The 20,689-nt window shown below is 41.6% G+C and overlaps 2 protein-coding genes across 12 annotated transcripts in view; one reads left to right on the forward strand and one right to left on the reverse strand.

Moving 5' to 3' along the window:
• The window catches only part of KIF26B (kinesin family member 26B), a 299,877-nt gene extending 292,287 nt beyond the window's left edge, over positions 1 to 7,590 (forward strand). For all 5 annotated transcript variants that reach the window (XM_081187996.1, XM_081187997.1, XM_081187999.1 and 2 more), the window contains 2 exons: positions 514 to 664; positions 2,041 to 7,590. In XM_081187996.1, coding sequence (XP_081044122.1) covers positions 514 to 664; positions 2,041 to 2,189 — 300 coding nt within the window. In that variant the 3' untranslated portion in view covers positions 2,190 to 7,590. The remainder of the gene's footprint in view (positions 1 to 513; positions 665 to 2,040) is intronic.
• The window catches only part of SMYD3 (SET and MYND domain containing 3), a 349,420-nt gene continuing 332,784 nt past the window's right edge, over positions 4,054 to 20,689 (reverse strand). For 3 of the 7 annotated variants that reach the window (XM_081188127.1, XM_081188126.1, XM_081188128.1), the window contains one exon: positions 18,867 to 19,351. In XM_081188127.1, coding sequence (XP_081044253.1) covers positions 19,250 to 19,351 — 102 coding nt within the window. In that variant the 3' untranslated portion in view covers positions 18,867 to 19,249. Of the gene's footprint in view, positions 4,432 to 6,032; positions 7,218 to 7,591; positions 8,119 to 18,866; positions 19,352 to 20,689 lie in introns of those variants that run through there. The other 4 variants (XR_014006410.1, XR_014006411.1, XR_014006412.1 and 1 more) reach the window with 4 other exon arrangements.

The following is a 20,689-nucleotide window of genomic DNA, read 5'->3' on the forward strand; positions in this document are numbered from 1 at the left end:
ATTTTAAATACCAGCCATGACAAAACACTGATCAGGTGGTATATTTGCAAGGAAGAAGAGGTGATGTTTGATTGGCTGAGTACATTTGTCATAACCACTGAATATTCCTACAAATGCCTATATTACTTCTGTGAAGGAAATAAGGAGTTGGGAACATCTAACTTCTAGCTCAGCCCCTCTGAGTTGCAGCCTCAAAGTTGAGTTTTCCACTTTTCCTAAAGCAATCATCTTTTTGCAGTGACATAACAACCAGAGCATCTAATGAAATGTATTGCGGAGTACAATGCATTTGAATAATATATTTTAAACAAGTCATCTGCCGTTGAAAAGACCACAATAACCAATGAACCCTTCATTGTCAAAGGCCTATTTCTTTAATTTTTTGCTTCATTTCCTGAGTTTCTGTGATTGTTGCTACCAAATTAAAGTTAATTTGGCTGGGGAAGATCTAATCTGGCCTTTATTTCACACACCCCTCCCTTAACTCTCCCCTTCATATATCTTATTGAGCAGCAGGTGATTTGCTTCAACGCTAAACTGAAAATCTTGGAGCACCGGCAGCAGCGAATTGCAGAGGTCAAGGCCAAGTACGAGTGGTTAATGAGGGAGCTGGAAGTGACCAAACAGTACCTGATGCTGGATCCTAATAAATGGCTCAGTGAATGTAAGGTTTTACTGCCTATAGTTGGCTTATTTTATTGACACAAAACTTTACTGGGGCTGTAGCTAAGTCATGAACTACTATGTTTATAAGCAAAGCCTGTGCTGATGTTTGACCTGGAGCAGATTTGGATGGACTGCATTTCTAAAACTGTTCCTGCATAATTCCTATTAAACTGTGACATTGGAACCAAGTGGGCCTATTTGCTCAAGAGTCAAAGCCAGGAATTATGCAGCATTCTAGTGAGGAATATTGCCATCACTAGATTAACGCTTATGCGTCTCACTCCAGAGCTTCTGAAAATGAGATTTCCCTCCCCGCCCCCCTTTGCCCTCAGATCACTCAGACATATGAATTATATTTTAAATCTGCTCTCCTGCTGTGAAATAATACTTTCAGGCAAATTTGGTTGAAATGGCTTATTGGTTTTTTTTTCCTTTTACATATAGCTAGAAAAGGATAGAGTTCATACAGCTCATTCATAAAGAGATTAAAGAATCCCATATTCAAATTAGGAAGGATTCTTCTAAAGAAGCAAACAAAATGTATAAAAGATACAGCCAAAGCTGGCTAAATTAATAGGTGAGGGTACCTCAACTATAAAGGAAAAGTATTTTGCTGCTAGCTACTTAGAGCAGAGAATAACACTTAAGGATAGGACTTTGGGCACCTGAAAAAGGGCTCTAACCCACAAAAGCACGTGTTGCAGCCAACCTGCTACTGCGCAATCCTAAAGTGGTGTTGGTGAGCTCCCACAGTTGAGGAAATGCTATTTGACATTAGTGGGAAGGAAAATCTCTATGCCAACTCCAGGGCTGGTGTAGTTTCTGCCCTTGGGGGTGAGGGTCAATGTGCCCTACCACTAACAATCCACCACTGACAGTACAGAGCTTCCTGTGGATGTACCAGGCACTCCACCTTCCCACTGATGGAGGCCCTCTTTGCCACAACTCTTATGATGTGGCTTTAGGATTGTGGCCTTAAGTCTTCCATGTGCTATGAAAGGTCCATAAAATTACTTACTTTTTATCATGTGGTGAGGGAATTGCATATTACTCGCTATGAGCATCTTCAACGGAGCCTGTTCATAAGTTCACTTGCCTTTCTGCATGCAGATGGTGACTTCTGAACCTAGGAGCATTGTATGAGGACAACTGAAACAAATCTAACAATGTTCTTCCACTGAGGCCTGCTATAGAACCTACCTGTCATAGCAGTGCCCGTTTCTTGCACAAACTCTTTCCTTTCACAGTTCTTTGAATCCAGTCCCTTGAGTAACACACACACCTGTGTGAATGAGCCCTTAAAGATAACAGCAATGTAGGGCTTGCGCTACCAATTTGGGTAATGTGCTGGGCCTTTTGCTTCCTTTCCCACAGTTGATCTGGAGCAAGTATTTGAGTTGGATTCCCTGGAGTACTTGGAGGCTCTCGAGTGCGTGACTGAGCGACTAGAGAACCGTGTCAACTATTGCAAGGCCCACCTCATGATGATCACCTGCTTTGACATCACTTCTGGGCGCCGGTGAAGAATTAACCTCGAGAACATTTTGGACTACTGCCACTCCCCTTTCTCCCTTTTGAACAGCACCCCAAAGACCTAGAATGAGGATGAAGGTTGGTGTCATGTTTTGACTGTGTGTGGAAGAGATTTCCCCCCTCTTATTATGCTGAAGAGTGGTGCATACATTGACTAGATGATGATGATGATGATGATGAAAAGCAAAGACGCTGAGAAATAAGGATGTGGAATCTCCTAGCCTGAAAGAGCACTTTGAGAAATCTTTAAGGACATGTTTGTAAATAGGAACTGCTGGCAGAAGTGACTTTACCCCTCAACAATAGCTGTAGAGGGAGGAAGAGCAGATGTAGGACCGACTGCTGCTGAGAGCACCATTGAAGTAAAAATACACAGGAAGACTGTCTTAAGTGCCTTGCAAATCTTTATTATCCAAACATTTATGTTCATACTTTCTTGTGTACAGATGGTGCTAGTCAAGAAAAAGAAAAAGACAAAAAATCAAAACACATTTTCTGAAATGTATTTACAGCCTGTTTTCCCCTCCCTCGGTGTTTTATCCTATTTCTGACTTGCTGTTTCTACGTAACTTGTGTTTGTAGAGATATTTCTTAACCGATACAGCATATAAATAAATGTTAACTGTCATTTATTGTTACACACGAGAGTAAGGCCACTCAAAGAGAAAAAAGATATTAAACCGTGTACATGAAACCCAAAATATTTGATAGTAATGGAAGAGGAGAGGTCCACTTTGTTATTAAAGAACATAAATGTGAATTTTCTGGCAAAATAACAAGACTTCAGTTGACATCACTAGGAAAACAGAAGTCTTCACTGATTTTTTTGTTGGCTGTTACTTTTTGTACTAAGATTGTGGTATTTACACCACCAGTTTTCATGGATGCTCAAATGAAGAGCATTACTTAGTTTATGTTGACCAGGTATCTTCATTCTTTTAAGACCTAGAATCCACTTTTAACCCAAATATGAATTTGGGGACCAATTTCTTAATCTTTTACCTTATATTTGCATGGCGGTGGTGCTCCTGTTAACCCACTAGCACATCTCAGTCCACCAGTTGAAGACCAGCGAGGTTGATTGACCACTGCCTCATTTTTTCTGAGGTGTGTCTAGGTTTGTCCTAGAGGTGCCTTCATTTGGTTACAGAGATACTGCAAATGATTCCCTACCTGTTATGGCTCTGGGTCTATGAACATTGGAATGGTTATAGTAGATCAGACCAGCATCCTTCTAGTTTGTGGAATTTACAGCAATCAGGTGTGGTGGTGGCCTGTAGTTAGGATGGATTTAAAAGGGATTAGGCAAATTCATGGAGAGTAGTCAAGATTGCTATAGGGAACCTTTTGGTTGAGAGGTCAGTAGGCACTGAATACCAGGTGCTGAAGCCACAACAAGGCAAGTCTTCATGTCCTGCTTCTCAGAGACATCCAGTTGAGCACATGAGAAACAGGATGCTGGACTAGATGGACCATTTGTATGATCGAGGAGGACACGTATTATGTTTAGATGCACATCAATACACATCACAGCATCAGCCAAACAGCCCTTTTAAAAAGCTGCAAAACCTGTTCAGTAGAACAAGTAGATCTGCAAAAAATGAATTCAGCCCCCTTTCTCCTTTCTGATCTGTGAGCTACATTTTTAAAGAATTGAACAGCATAGGTACTGCTCCCTCTGCTGGATTGGGTAGGAGACTTTTTTTGCCATGTTTGATTCTCTGTCAAGGAGGACTGCTTCTGTATACATGTACATGTACATATATTATGGATCAGAACATAATACTTCAAAGGGGGAGAGTTAAATGGGCAACACCTGATTGCATCTTTGCTTGATAAACATCTTCCACTAACTCCAAAATTTGCCAATTTTATTTTTAGTAGTCATGCCAAGATGAGAAGCCACTTGATCCAGCTTTTCTCTTTTTCAGTAAGTTATTGTGAGACACAAAACAAGGCATTCAGAAATACTAAACAACTAGCATCACAATTTACCTTCACAAATGCATTATTAAAAGTTCATCAGATTATTCATGAGTCATTAGAGGAATCTACAGTACAACATCAATGGCACAAATGTCTCACATCAGTTCTGTGTTCTGTGCAGACAGACAAAGACTTCCAAAAGCCTGGCCCTAAAAACATGTGGTCTTCCCTACCTGATCCAAGTGCATGAACAAAGTCTTTTTACCTCACTTTCTTCTGACCCGCCTTCACATTCCTTGAAATTTCCTGCAAAATAAATATTTGCAAGTAAGGTAATTTCCCAAGGCCCAAGCTTGCAACATTTGCAAAGCTACTTCATGGCCTTTTGGTGCCTGGTAAGAACACACGTGCTGTTTAAGATAAGTTTGATAGATCAAACCAGGAAGGCATCATGTGCAAGTGTCATTTGCTGAATTACAGGCATAACTTGGAAGCACAAAATCCTAGGGTCAAATGAGATGTGATGATGGAGGGCAGTGTCTTAAAAGGCTAAAGGTGGTGTTCAGGTGTCCCAATGCTTCCTCTTTGGGAATTGGGAATGTAACACTTTCCCCAAAGCTATTTTCTAAACATAGAAAACATCTGAAACTATTTTCCCCATGGGGCAAAATGCAGCTCCTGAGAGGTAGAGGAGGGTGGTGGAAATACCATTCATATGTCCACATCATATACAATGTTGTAGATTAGTATGGTATTTTTTGTTTGCTGTTCATGTCAAACAAACCCTCCCCCCAATTTTCCTTATTTGCATTCCTAAACACTGACATTAGAAAACAAGTAACAGCCATAGCACACACATCTTCTCACTTTGCTAAAAACAATAAGGTTAAGAGAGTGCATAGATAAACCGATGGAAATCTGTGTGGTGGTAGAGCTATGTTTTATGTGTTTGAGTTAGGGCAGCTACTTACAAGCAGCAAAGCATAACTTATGACGCTCATTGCAAAACTCTGTCCATAAAACCTTTACAACCCCCACTCACCAGCAGGCTGGCCATTTATGCCACTGTATTTTATAGAAACTATATTTTAAAACGAGGGCTGTGTTATTATCTATGCATGTTCTCCTGCCTATAAAGCTGTGTGGCTGTATTTGCCTCGTATAAACCTTTGAAAAATGGTTTAAACATTTATAAAAATAAATAGAAAAATGCATTTAGGTGTCAATAATTTAAGGTCAGGTGCACTCTAGACCTCTAGGATTAACTTTGCCACTATATGTATAATATAAACAGAGAATGTGTGACCAAAATGGAGAGTGACTATTTGCTCCTTATAAAATGAAACACCCCCCCCTGTGCCTTTTGAGCCCCCATGCAGGCCTTCTCTAATTGGCAGAGGACTGAAGGAAAGCAGGTGAGCTAAATTAGCTCGCAAAATATTTCCCTGATCTATGTTGAGGGAAAGAGCTGTACCACAGACATTTTGGCATCAAGGCATGGAACAGTGATGTGCCTATGGCAAATGGCATATATGATGAAAGACACATGCAAGCAACATCTAAAATGGTTATTGTTGATCATAAGCAACATGTAAAACATTAAGCAAAATCTCATTCAATGGTAACTCGCTACCACAGATGTCAGCGGGGAAAGCAGTGGCCCATATGCTCTCGTGACTGCACTTGGCGATCATATGCTGCAGAGGCCAGAGAAGCCTTGGCTGTGATTCTTTGGCTCATTCGACAATTTCCTAACTAATTTCTAGCTAATAACTTCCACCTTGCATGAAGGTTGCAAAATAATAGCTGAGCACCCATGATGCTTCATAGAATTTTTCCTCTGCTCTAGCTAATAGTCAAGAAATGAGAGCAACCAATTTTTTTCTAAACTATTTCCAGATGAAAGTTTTTATTTTATTGGAGCATCTGCCTCTGGCCAACTAAGCAGATGTGGCATGTTTCTCAAACTTCTGTTGTCAGACTATCCAAACTTGGCCACAAATTTGCCAGTGGAGTTGATATGAACTTCTTTTACGTACCATCTTGAGAATACCTTTTGCTACTGAATTCCTGGTACTCAGATTCAAGCATTAACTTCCAGCCTGCTTGATCAAAGTGGCCCAAGATGTTCCTGTTGCAGGAAAAATCCATGGTAGGTTATTTGAGCCCAAGCAACACCCATTCAAACTGACCTTTCAACCTCTCCCAAGGATGGAGGAGAGAATGCATTTTGTAAACTTTGAGTGGCCCTACTCAGCTCTGGAGCATACTTTATAATAAAATGATGGTAATAAAAGTGGTGCTTAAAGCAGTTTCAGCTATATCTATATGACATATACTCTCTATATGAATTTAGCCACCTTATATATTGTATAATATGCGTGTGAATGGGTATCTGAATAAAACACTCACTCGCCTAAAGATTTTATGTACACATAGATACTACTTTTTCTAAATTTCAGCTCCTTCCCCAATTTCCCAAGCTGAAACTGCTATCTGACATCCATCACCTATTTGACGTATGAAGGACATAATTTATTTGTAAACTCAGGATGTTCTTGCTTTATAGAATTGCTTGTACTTTATAATTTATTTAACCATCATGATTGGAAATGCTTATCTAAGTGCTATGCATTGAAGTGTACATTTGCTGAATCCATTTCATTCTGTCTGTGGCTATGTCCTTTTCCATAGTAACCGTGGTATAATAAAGTCACGTAAGGTTGGAGAGAGACCCCTGCTAGGGGGAATCACTTCTACTGAGTCAGTCACGAGAAGTTCCACAAGAAGACAGATCTACACACGAATTGTCTGCTATATCACCTAAGCTCCATTACAGGGGTGGGGGACTTCTTCCAGACCCAGAGCCACATTCCCATCTGTGCAACCTTCCAGGGGGTCAGCCCAGCAATGGGTGGAGCCAGAGGCAAAAGTGGCCGAAGAGACAAATGTAAATGTTACCTTTGTACATGCTAGCTTCCATGCAAACGTACCCACCATTCCTTGATCCAGGCAACCAAGAGGCATTGTCGGGGTTCAAAGACCCATTCCAGTCAAGCAAGATCACTCAAGGAGGGCTGGCGAAGGTTGGCCTAGAGAGAGGGGTGTGTGGCCTGAGAAGAGTCCTGGGAGCCAGACAGAGTGTCCTGGGGGGCAGCACTTGACCCCAGAGCCTCTGAGGTTCCTCACCTCTGCTCTGCTGGAAAAAGAACCAACAGGGAGGGTGTGGACCCAGACAGCAGTAGGACAAGAATGGAAAAGTAACCGAGAAACACACACAAAATGGAAACTGATTGAATGAATATGTCAAGCCTTTTGCCATTAAATTGTAAAGTTCACTGTTTGCTGGTTTAAAAAAAGAATCTCTTACCTTTTGTGGTATATGAGGTGTGAAACATATTGTCAAAGATATGATGTTTAAAAGATATCAAAATATAGTGGCATTAAATGTTTACTTTTATCTTACCAATTCTTGTGCTTCCCTGGAAGTCTTCCTTCAGTGAAAACACTTGGTTCCTTCCCACAGGTTTCTGGAGCAGGTTTTTGCCAGCGAATAATGCAGTATTACAAAGTTACTTTAGGAGATGTGCACATGAGAGCCAGCACTGCCTTAAACAACTAATAGGAATTGGATTCTTGCTGATTCCACCACAGGCTGGATAATTAAATGATTCCCCAAGGAAGTAATAGACATTTTAAGGGATTAAAAGATTTTACCAGTAAGGTTACTATTTACTACAAGATCACTGGTTGATACCACTGTGGGGATCTAAACAAAAGATTGCTGGGAAAGACTAAGATGATGACCAAATCTACATTTCCTCCCATCCTCAGCTATGTATATTGGTAAGGCCAAAACACTCATAGATTTGGCCTCATAAAAAGCAATCCAGTCACCTGGTGTTCCACAAGCAAAGCCACATCAAGAAACACTCTCTCTGCTTTAACATTGTGCTACTGGAGCACAGCTTCACACATCCACCAATCAGTCTCCTGCCAAAAAAATTAGGGAAGGAGAAAAGTGATCACATCAGTTCTAGAAAACTCAATTCCAGTAGTGCCTCAATTAGCACTTCATCTCCCAACTTTTCATTAATGAAAACAGGCACACCCTTGGGTGTTTATAAAAGATAAAGATACCCCTGCCCGTACGGGCCAGTCGTGTCCAACTCTAGGGTTGTGCGCCCAGCTCACTTAAGAGGCCAGGGGCCAGCGCTCTCCGGAGACACTTCCGGGTCACGTGGCCAGTGTGACGAAGCTGCTCTGGTGAGCCAGCACCAGTGCAGCACACCCAGAAACACAACAAGGATCACTGCCTGCAAGCCTTGCCATGTACAGTATCAAACATTGCTGACATTGTATACTCAAATACATCCAGACTTCCAGCCTGCTCAACGCATGATAGTGATGGAGCTGAACACTTAATTTCCCTTCCACTGCAATTCCAGTTGCAGAATGGAAGACCCATGATTAAGACTGCTAACTCAACAGGCTAACCCCTGAGCAAGAAAACATTTAAACCCAAGCATACAATGTTTTACAGTGGTACCTCGGGTTAAGTACTTAATTCGTTCCGGAGGTCTGTACTTAACCTGAAACTGTTCTTAACCTGAAGCACCACTTTAGCTAATGGGGCCTCCCGCTGCCACCACGCCACCAGAGCACGATTTCTGTTCTCATCCCGAAGCAAAGTTCTTAACCCGAGGTAATATTTCTGGGTTCACGGAGTCTGTAACCTGAAGCGTCTGTAACCTGAGGTACCACAGTAATACATTTCAAACTGCATGTTGACTAGCACTGATGCTAAAGTATGAAAAATGAGGAACAGTGTCAAGGGTGGGAGGAGAGAGAGAAGAGACAAAAACAATTCTCAACAGCCTAGTGACAGCTGTAGTCAATCAATCAATTTCTTACAGTCAATGACCAGTATTAACAGCTGTAGCCACTTTTCGTGTTTCATTGGCTAAGATTATATACTTTGGAAAATAGCACAACCAGGAAAATAGCAAAGCAGAATAGCAACAGTATTTCTGTACTGGCTATCCCACCACCCTGTCACCAATTTTTCCCCCCCAAGATCAGCAGCAAACATCCCTAACAGGTAATTATTTATTAAATTTGTATACTGCCCTTCATTCAAAGATCACAGGGCAGTGCACAACATAAAAATACAAAATGGGAACACAAGACACATTTAAAAAACAACAACAAAGAAGAAGAAGATGGAGTGTATGCCATGCCTTGTGTTGAGCAACTTTTTCTGCCCTAAGAGAGGACAGCTTGGATTGAGGCCAAGGCTGCATCTTTGGGCCTCAGCAGCCTAAGCCGCTTGCCTTCCAAAGGTTATCTGTGAAGCCACCAGCTAAATTAAAATTAAAATTCTGGCGTTTGCAGTGAAATTTGTTGGAAGGCACCTAATCCTTGGAATTTCCAGTGCTCATTTGATCTCTGTTTAGGGCTGTGAGCAGAAACAATAACAACCCCCAAAAGGCAGTGGCTAATCCCATTCTGTTTGCAATTCAAAACACTTTCCAGTGTGATTTATTTACAATAAAATATGCACCAATGTGAGTGGGACCAATGTGATTTACAGAACATGTTCAGTAACAAAATCTGTCAAAGATTAAATTAAAATCCCAGCCTAGCAAGCAAGTCTTTTGCCTCTAGGCCTAGAGTAATGTACATAGGCAAAATATTGATTTTGCATAGAGACTGAAGCTTTATTTTGACTGATGCAACTCGGAATAGTTATTGCCATACGGAAAAGAGTTGATGAGATTTTTTTCCAGCCAAGTTCAGTTGGCCCACAACAGCATTCATGCTCCTGTATCACCAGCAGCGGCGTAGCGTGGGTTATCAGCACCCGGGGCAAGGCAAGTAATTTGCGCCCCCTAACCCGGGGCAAGGCAAGTAATTTGCGCCCCCTAACACCTAACCATGGTCATTAATACGACAAGACGCGCGTCTTTGGGCGTCGCGGCGCAGCCTTCTCGGTCTCCCTCCCCGGCCCGGCTAGTCCTGACGCGGCTTCTTTCTGGCGCGAGGAGGGGGCGGCTCTGGGGCCAGTGCGTCGGCAGGCCTCCGGCGCGGGTGGGGGGGCCCCGTTGGGGCGGGTGGGCGGTCTTGGCGCGCAGGCACTAGAGCGCCGCCGATGGCGCGTTTGGCGGGCTGCGCGCGTCCAGACAGCGACCCGAGCCTGGGCGGCGTGGCGCTTGGTGCCGGAGCCTCCGCCCGCAGCGCCCCGTCAGGAGACCCGGCTGGAAGGAGCCTCGAGCCGGCTGTCGGACGCGGTTGAAGCAGCCAGGGCGGCATGGCAGGCGGCGGCGGCTCCTCGGCGACTCCACGCGGCCAGCCCAGCGCGCTGGCCGAGCCCCGCAGGCGAACGCTGCCCGTCGGTGAGGAGGGGCTGCCTGGCGCGCCCTCCGTGGCCCTGACGCGCGGGGACCGCCGCGAGCGCTGAGAGCCACTGCCAGCTACAGCCTGCGCCCGAGGCTCTTCGGCGACTCCGGAGGCAGCGAGCGCGCCCCCCCAGAAGTTGCGCCCAGTGCGGCTGGCACCCCTGGCACCCCCCACGCTACGCCACTGATCACCAGCACTTCCAGACACAGCCAACACAAGGACATTTGTCAGTGCTGGGAATGGGCTAAGAGACACGCTGAAAAGTTGTAGATGCCTATCTTGTTAGTCCGGTTTCTTTGTGTGGCAGGTAAAGAAGCAAGAATGCCTCATCTTCCCTACCTGGTGATACCGCTGTACAACTCTCATACTTCTGTGGTTAATAAAGATGATTAAAAATGTGTGCTTTTAATCATCCTTATTAAGAATGCTTTTAATACTTCTCTGCCCTGTTAAAAGCATAACACCTAATTAATACATCAATGGACTTTTATGTTCCATTTTTATAGCTGTATTTCTGACTCTCGATAATCCTATGTTCAGCTTCAGATCTCTTTCTTTCCGATTCCTCCTTCATCTGATGCTTGTTATTATTCAAGTGGCAGACTTTATACTTCATACTATTAAAATAACATTTCAGATGCCTGCACAAGCACAGCTGTCTATCCACTTCCTAATCCCAAACTGTGATAAGCAGAAAGAGTAAGGGGGAGGGGAAGAGAAGATTCACATTCCTGATCAGCCATTAAGTCTGCTGGGTGACCTTTGGGCCAGTGACAATCTCTCCGCCTAACCTACCTCATAGTATTTTTGAGAGGATAATATGGGAGAAAACCCTGCACATTGTCCTAACATTTTGGGAGGAGGTACAAAAAGGTAGTAAGCAGAACTAGCATTTGTAGCTAACATCACTTGGGAGGACCGTAAAAATATGATGAATCTCATTGTAAGTAAGTCTCTCTACTGCACAACATGGTGTTTGCTGCCACAAAAGAATCCTGTTGTTTTGGTTGGGTTTCTGTTTCGTAAATGGGGACAGAGATTTCACTCTATCTACAGCTAATAAGAAGTTATAGGAGTTCCACCCGTCTAGATGTGAGATGTGTCGTGATTGTTGAAAAGACTAAGGCCTCAAAAATCTGGATGCTTCAAAAATTTGTGATGCTGTTGATTTAACGAGGCTCTTTGCAGGTGTGATGAAACATGGACACTTAGTAGCTAACATCGGGATCTTCTATGAAGCTGTCTTGGCTTACAGAGAATCATATCATCGGGTGTTCTCGTCACTGATTGACTTGGCTTCATTTCAAGCTCACGTGAAATCCTGGGTGTGGTACTTTTTTATTTTTTAAACTATCTTAAAGTATTAGAATGCCTCAAAAGAGACGACATTAAGGACCATTTCTGAATTCACTCCCCTCCATGTTCTTGAGTTGCAGACTTGCCATAAAGGGCAAAACGAATAAATATTCATAATAAGTGCAAAATGGTATGAAAGGCAATTTCAGATTGTCTACATTTTGCCATAAATTCTTGACTAATTCTCACATAAAAGGCTTTAGAAAAAAGGGGGAAGGGGACAATCACATTCTATCTCTTCTTTACAATGACCTTTTAAATATTATTATTTATTGGTTCTTTTTGCCACTGATTATTCAGAAATGAATCTTCCGGCTTCCCAATGGCGAGGCATGATGAATTACTTGCTCTGGCAGTTGTGAACAGAACAGTATTAACCCTCCAGGAATGCCAATTTTCTATCATGCTGTTTTTTCTTATAGCTATAGGAAATACGTACAGAATGGGCTTTTGCAGTACTTCGTTTTAACATCTGTAAAAGGAGATAAAGGAGGGCACACAGGCATGAGGTATATCAGAAAATCTAGCTATGTAATAATTCACTAATTTATTATTACATTTACTTTCTCTCCAAATAGCTCAAGTTGGAATGTTTTCCTCCTCCTTTTATCCTCACAACAACCCTGTGAGGTAGATGTGGCTAGGAAAACGATTGCTCCAATGATACCCAGAGAGCTTTTAAATGAGGCGATCACCCTTGCCACCTCAAAACAATGGCAACAGTGAGCAGGGGGCAGCAGAGGACGCTCTCAAGGGTGCCATTGCACACACAAGAGCTACACTGGCAACCCCAACTCTATGTATATGTACATTTAAGAAGTCTCAATCTCATTAAGAGCTACTGGGAATTGGTTAGATGGTCTAGATACATAGGATTGTGCAGAGCCTAAATACCAAGACTGAATTCTTCATTTTCTTCGGAGAACGAATCTCTACGGTCCCTATTTCAAACCTACAATCTCTCAAAATAATTATAGGTAAAGAATTATATAGTGTCCAGGGCCATTGCAAAAACAAAATAAATGTTGATTTTGTTCTAAGAAGAGACACCAGTAGGCAAATATTAAGGTTGTGTGACATGATATTAAATAGGTCCCAGCTGGGCTCACTCATTCAGAGACACAGTTTGTGAACCAACATCTCCCTGTGGACAGTTCAGCAGTCATTAGCTTGGTTCCTGTGATTCTTGTAGCACTTTGCCAAGGCGATGGCACAGAAGTCGTCTCATATCTGAACTTCTGATAATCATGAAAATCAGGAAATTCAATTCAGTTCACATTTAAAAGCAAACTTTTTTTTTCATTTTCCAAAGCCATTTGTGAACACAGCTATCCTTTGAAATTCACTTATTCAAACTTTGCAATGCAGTTCTGCAGCCGATCACCGTGCACAAAAATGCACATACTAGTGATAAGCATGCATATAAATGCATATACTACTGAAAATAACACACTAAAATGCATTACATGAGGGGAAATTCTTTTGCATCAATGTGTACAATATGCAAAAATGCACACAAAAATGGGTAGTAGGAGAAATTTGCACATCTTATGAGATTTTTTTAAAAAACAAACAAACAAACAAACAAACAAACAAACAAACAAACCAGAAACAGATGTAGAAATGTGGAAAACTGAACGGAACATTGGAAAATTGAGACATGGCAGGATCGGAAATGACATATTCACCCATCCTATTGAGAATAAAACTTATTTTTCCTTTGCCACAAAGCGGGGGGGGGGGGCGCGGACCACTCATGTTTTGATCCTAATATACAGGGCAAAACCTGGAGACCCTTAGAAGTGTACCCAACCCCACTAAAATCAATTAAGTTTTAGTGTGTTTATTTATTTATTTATTGCCTGACAACCTTATGGAACACAGTTGCCCCTCCCTCCGAGGCAATATGCACAATTTCATAAAAAGGCAACAAACCACAATAACTATACAATCAAAAGTACATTACAACCCATTCAACAGCAGGAATTAACACATCAAAAAGGAAAAGTGGGGGAATGAATTTCTTTCTTCTTTTCATTTTCCCATCTTGAAATCTTCAGAAAACTTGAAGACACTCATATTTCATGGGGGACTTCATTCCAGAAGTGTGGACCCACTACCCAGAAGTAATGTTTTTGATATAGCAGTCAACATAATATCTTGCATTGATAGAGCAGAGGACAGGATCTCAGTGGCACATTCACTAAAGAGCAGGTATGTGCCAGCAGCTTCGAAGATTTACAACCCTGAATGATTTGAACTGAAGGGCATGTGAATTTCCATGGTTCTGTGGCTTCCCCTGGCTTCCCCTACTTTTTGCCTTTTAAGAAGAAATAAAGATGCAGCAGTCACTGAGAGAGTGAATCTGATCTTACTTTATGAGCGCAGATGACCCACCCGTGGACTCAAGGAGAAAGCATTCTACTGTGGTAAAGGAAGCAACATAAATGATATTATACGACAAAGTCAGAAAATCTCTTCTTGTTAGATGGTCTTACTGCTGACAAACAGCAGCAGAGCCTCGTGCCCACAGTCTAGGCTGCCACTCTCCAATCTTCCAACAAATCAATTCTGCTGACTTTTTTACTCCCTTGGCTGCCACTGATATCGTCTGTGATGAATTTAAGGGAAGCTGTCAGATCAAATGTAACAGAAAATGTAGTTTCTGTGAAACTTTGGTGTGAGGAGCAAAAAAAGTGTTACCGTTTGAAACAGAGACGGATCCTTCAGCAAATTGTGTATCATGTGAGAAGACAGAAATTGGCCTGTAGGTAGAATTAGCATTATCATACATTGCACTGAATTTGGTTCTGTTGTAATGTAGAAATTATACTGAACTGAAATTTCAGGTTTTATCATTTATATCTCTGGGCTCCATGTTATGAATTTTATTTATTATCCCAAGCACAAAATACGTATTTTTTATTTAGTAGTATTTCTAATTCTAACTCTAACTCTAATAATAATAATAATAATAATAATAATAATAATAATAATAATAATAATTACTATTAGAAGTTGTTGAGGTGGCTTGTGACACATTTCAAATACAGTAAAACAGATAAGAGTACAAATTGCTATTTAACTAGTCAACACAAAGTTACTATTTAAACCTCATTGAGCTTTATAACTGGCTGGTTTTGTTTTTCCAGCATCGCCCACACTGTGTGTAAAAGAACAGTGAGAGCAACAAGGTCCCCCCTGCCTTTGCCGCTCTCTGTCTCTCTCCAACATTTACCCTGCAGAAATTAAATTGTCCAACAAATAACTCTCAAACTAAAATAAATGCCTGTTTCATTTATTGCTCCTGCCGAGAGGAAACACAAAGAATGAAATAAACTGTAATCAATGAAAGGGAGTACTTTCCATTTCTGTACAAAAGATGTGAAACTTTGACAGTCTCCACGTCAAATGTTAAGTGTATATCCTGGGAGTACCAATGTTTGTTGAGTCTGTTTGCGAAACGGACAAATGTATCCTTTTCCTCACCAGGTCTAGTGGTTTAGCAGTTAGCCTCCATGTAACAAATAATTGTGTCCCTCATCAAACTGAATGTCTCCAAAATGCATGGTATATCTCAATCCAGCATCTTCCTCTTTGGATTCTAAATTAAAATTTGTTGAGCATTCATTTAGTCACCATACTTTCTCTCTAAGAATAAGAACCATTGTGACCTACTCTGGAACATTTGTATGATAACGTAGAAGGTTTAATATATTTAATGTGCTGCATAACTACTGAGGCAGGCATTCCAGATTTAGTCATCAAAAACTGCAATCCTTTATCTACTCAGAGGGGCTTATTTCTGAGTACACCTACTGAGGATTGCACAGGAAGAGATTTACAGCCCAAGTTAGGAAATTTTCTAAGAAATGTAATTAGCCGTACAGTCGTACCTTGGATCCCGAACACCTTGCAAGTTGAACGTTTTGGCTCCCGAAGACCGCAACCCCGGAAGTGAGTGTTCCGGTTTGCAAACGTTCTTTGGAACCTGAATGTCTGACGGGGCTTCTGCGGCTTCCGATTGGCTGCAGGAGCTTCCTGCAGCCAATCAGAAGCCGTGCTTTGGTTTCCAAACATTTTGGAAATCGAAAGGACTTCCATAACGGATTCCATTCAACTTCCAAGGTACAACCGCACTTTTGGTGAAGCTCCCACTCAGAAGGTCTCCAGAAAATAATTATCAAAGGGTCTACCTTTGTTATATGTGAGCATCTTATACACACAGTGGGTGTGGGTGTAAAAAAGATGAGGTGATGGTAGTTCCATATTGATTAATGTGCTGTGACTACCAGCAAAAGATAGCTGCCTTCAGCAGAGGGGGAAAAGAGGTTAAAGAGTTCCCAGTACTCCACTCTAGTAAGGACTATCACAATAAAGGCACTGCTTACACATATAGCGTGCTAGATCTCCAAAATTTCAGGTACATATGTGCCCAGCAGAGGGTAGGAAATATAATGTGCCTTTGGGATATTCGTATAGTGATTTTCAGGCTTATCCTTTCAGCAGGGTGTCACACCTATCTGGAGACAGCAGTACCACTAAATGGTAGAATGAGCTGCCCATCTCTTTAAAACTTTGCAACAGCAGTAACACTGCTAAGAGCCAAACTAGAAATGCCACTGTGTGGATACAATTAACATGGCGCCACAAAAAAATGAAAATAGCAGCTGTGAGGGCAGAAGCAGGACCATGGGGACAGGTTTAACAGAGGCTTCCCACCACTGCAAAGAGCAGCTGCTGGGACAATTTTCGTTGAGACTATGGTAAAAAGAAACTCCCTTTACTGGCTCACACATGGTCCTAAGCCTATTAAGTGTCCCCCACACATATTTTACGAGTGCTTGTTTTAACATGCAAATTAATTGAATTCATGCAATTTACTAAACTTCCAGTTTGGTCCTTAATGCCTGGATCTGGCCTTCCCCCTGAACATTTCCCCTTTCTTAACCAGCCATTAAAACAACAACAACAACAACAACAACAACAACAGTAGTTCTCCTTGGATTATTGCACTCATTGGGTGGCTGACATGACTCAACCTTTCCCGAAATTTCAATTTTTCAAGTGCACAATGCTACACTCACCATAACTTGCTCAAAACACTTGAGGGGAGATGAGTCTCCAGCGTTTGCATTCATGAGATGAGGCTGTAAAGCATGCCTGGAGTGTTCATTTTCTCAGAAATGTATTCTCACCGAATGGTGTCAAGTTATTGTTGTGAAGAAGCTGACTAGAGATTAATAAAATGACAGTCATGGATGGGAAGGAAGCAGTAAACTGTCCTGGTGGAGGAGGGAAGAGGGACAAACGCTAAAGGCAGCCCTGTATAAGGCAGTTTTAAAAGTTTGATGTTTTATTGTGTTTTTAATATTCTGTTGGGAGCAGCCCAGGGTGGCTGGGGAAACCCGGTCAGATGGTTGGCAAATATTGGTATTATTATTATTATTATTATTATTATTATTATTATTATTATTATTATTATTATTATTATTATTATTATGTGAAGCTTTCAAAACATGTAAATGGTTTCTGTTTAAATTTCTTATAGAAATATTTGGCTTTGTTAACATCCACTTAAAGCTTAAAAAAATTAAGGGCAACTGGCTAAAATGTCTTGCTCAGTGGCAATCTCTCTCTTTCAATGCATTATTGTTGGTAACACAGAAAGCGGCCTATGCTAAGTCAGACATTGGTCCACCTCACTCAGCATTGCTTACACCATCTGGCTGCAGCTCTCCAGGGCTTCAGACAGGGATTTCTCCCAGCCCTACTTGGAGATGCCAGGGATTGAACCTGGCACCTTCTGCATGCAAAGCAGATGCTTTCCTGCTGAGCTCTGGCCCTTCCTCATACTAAATATGAGGGGAAGCTAAAAGACTTTCCGAAGAATGCAGCAAACTGGGGTAACAAATACAGTGATACCTCGGGTTACATACGCTTCAGGTTACATATGCTTCAGGTTACAGACTCTGCTAACCCAGAAATATTACCTCGGGTTAAGAACTTTGCTTCAGGATGAGAACAGAAATCGTGCTCTGGCAGCGCAGCGGCAGTGAGAGGCCCCATTAGGTAAAGTGGTGCTTCAGGTTAAGAACAGTTTCAGGTTAAGAACAGACCTCCGGAACGAATTAAGTTCTTAACCCAAGGTACCACTGTAGCTGCCATCAGAAACAACATGCCGTATTTATATTATTAGTGAATTGACTAGTAGCCACTGCAGATTTTGGGAATTTTAAGATTTCATTTCTAGCCCTGTACAGAGTCCAAGCTTCGAGAACCTTTTAGCAAGGTCTATTAGCCCAACACCCAGGAGATCTGCTGCCAGTCAGATTGCTAGATTGACCAACAGTCTGAATTGGAATAAGGCATTTCCTTGTTTCTTGGTTGCAAAGGAAGATATGAACGCATGCAGATTAAAAAACAACAACATATGTTAAAAACTGGTAACCACTTTTCCAAATGCTGGGTACATGAAATCACATTCCTAGGCATCAGTACAAGGCTAAACACAGTGTTTGAATGACAAAGAAGGCTGGCACTGCAATCCTATGCATGTTAAGACAGAAGAAAATCTAATTATGTTCAGTTGAGTTTACTCACTAGTAATCAGTGTGTATATGATTTCCTTCCTTCCTATGAAACCTACCTCATCCCTCTTGAACCCAACATAGCCAGACAATCACCCCAAGACATGCACCAATCAAGCTCAGATGATATTCAGTCTGTATAACTCAGAGGAATCAGTATGGAGGAGCTGAATCAATTTACAGCTTTAGAAGAACAGATTCAACTTGCATATGCAAATTCCACGGTTAATAAATTAATGGTACTTAATGGTGGATATTCTAGGCAAACTAAAACTGGAAAGGATGTAAAACAAATTCATCGACAGGATCATTCCATGTCTCAAAATGACAGCATGTGAAAGGAAAAGAAGTGATGCAATGCAGGAGAGAAAGCAGCAATACAAATGGAATTCAAAGACTTTGGATATAAGATTTTATTTTTGTTTAATATTGGTTACCATGACATATAAAGAGTACCTTAGCTACCATGATAAATGAAGAAAATTATTTCCAGAAATTATCATTTTCTACGTCATTAATAGTATATTGTACTTTTACCAAGAACTGTCCAAGTTTCTTTGTCAACACATTGTTTTGCAGACAGCATACTTCTGGTGGAAATATCAAGAAACTGGTGTGAAAGGTCCCTTGAAGAATTAGCAGAAGAAACAATATACAGGTTACACACCAAAACAACTGGAACCTTTTCCTAACTGTTCTCTGATTAATGAGATCTTGACTACTACATAGATTGTGTAGGGAGACATTTTCTTTCTCCAATGTCTTCTTGCAGGTCTTCTTCATTCTAATGGCAGGCCAGCCTCACAGTCTTCTTTGAGCATCATCAAGTCGTGCACTAGGCTGTGTTCTGTCCCATGGGTCACTTTCATGATATCATAAGCCTGAAAAGACAGACAGGTAATCCATCATTCTTTATTGCATGCCTCTCAACTGCTCTGGCTGGAAAGTTCTGCTTTTTCTTTTTTCTTTTAATTTTCCTTTCGTTGTGCCCATTTGCAACGCTCTTCATCTGCAGATGTCCAAAGAGGAATACAGACACATGTGGCCACACTAGAGGAGATTTGCCACATTATCAGCAGCTACTCAGTGCAAGATGACAGGATGACACCAACAGGCCTAGAGTGGAGTGGAGTCATGAAGATCTAGGAGCTGTGGAGAACATGGCCTCGGCACCTTCCATAAGCAGGTCCTGCTTCCAGAGAAGCTCATTTGCGAAGAGAGCAGGGGCACCATAAGGTGCAAAGGAACTGAAGGAAAACAAAAATCTAAACCGATAGCAAGAGTAGCCCAAATCGTACGCAGATCTGCATGCAATGCTGCCCAAGGAACAGACTGCGGGAGCTGGAGCTATGCGCCTGGTTTGGGCTATGTGTATGGGTTGATCACAAAATGCCTGCACACTAACCATGCAATCCTAACCATGTCTACTCAGAAATAAGTCATACTGACTTATTTGAGGCTTACTCCCAGGAAAGAGGAGTTTGGATTGCAGCCTAAGCTAAATATTACAATGTGTGCATACAGAAGTCATTACACAACAGCTGTTTCCTCCACAGGATAAAACAATCATAGTGACTGTTGAGCACCGTAGGGCCAGTGGCTTCTCTCATGATTTAAGGAATTGGTTTTATTATTATTATTATTATTATTATTATTATTATTATTATTATTATTATTATTATTATTTATTATTACTATTCTGTGCACACAAATACGAGACAGGCCACGGTATCAGAAGCCACACAGTTGTCTTACCCAAGAATAGAAAGCCTCATTAGATAATTGGTATGAATGTGCCTCTGAATGCAAATAAAAGCCCAGCACATTCGTTTGTGTCTAATTTGCATTGGGATTGGACAGGGTACCTAACATCAGCGTATGTAACAGTATGCAAATATGCTGCCGCACCGCTCAGTCATGATGAAAGGAGGGAGCAAATTCCATGATGCTGATGCTCTACAAAGCAAAAGGACAGAGCATTGAGGAAATCATTTCTGTTTCTGCTTTGTCCCTTGATTAAAATGAATGCCTGTTAGAGGCAGCAAAGGAAGGACAAACGTCTAGAAAGCCATACTCATTTTACTTTAATCACACATGCAGTTAATAATGCACAGGGCAAGCTGGAAAGAACCAGTTCAAATGACATATAGTCAGAAAGAGTTCAGCATCACTCTGGAGCAGAAGGGCTTTTTGCTCATGTTCCTTTGAGCTTTTCCCAG

The sequence above is a fragment of the Podarcis bocagei genome (genome assembly GCF_964188305.1).
Source record: "Podarcis bocagei genome assembly, chromosome: 3".
Taxonomy (NCBI): domain Eukaryota; kingdom Metazoa; phylum Chordata; class Lepidosauria; order Squamata; family Lacertidae; genus Podarcis; species Podarcis bocagei.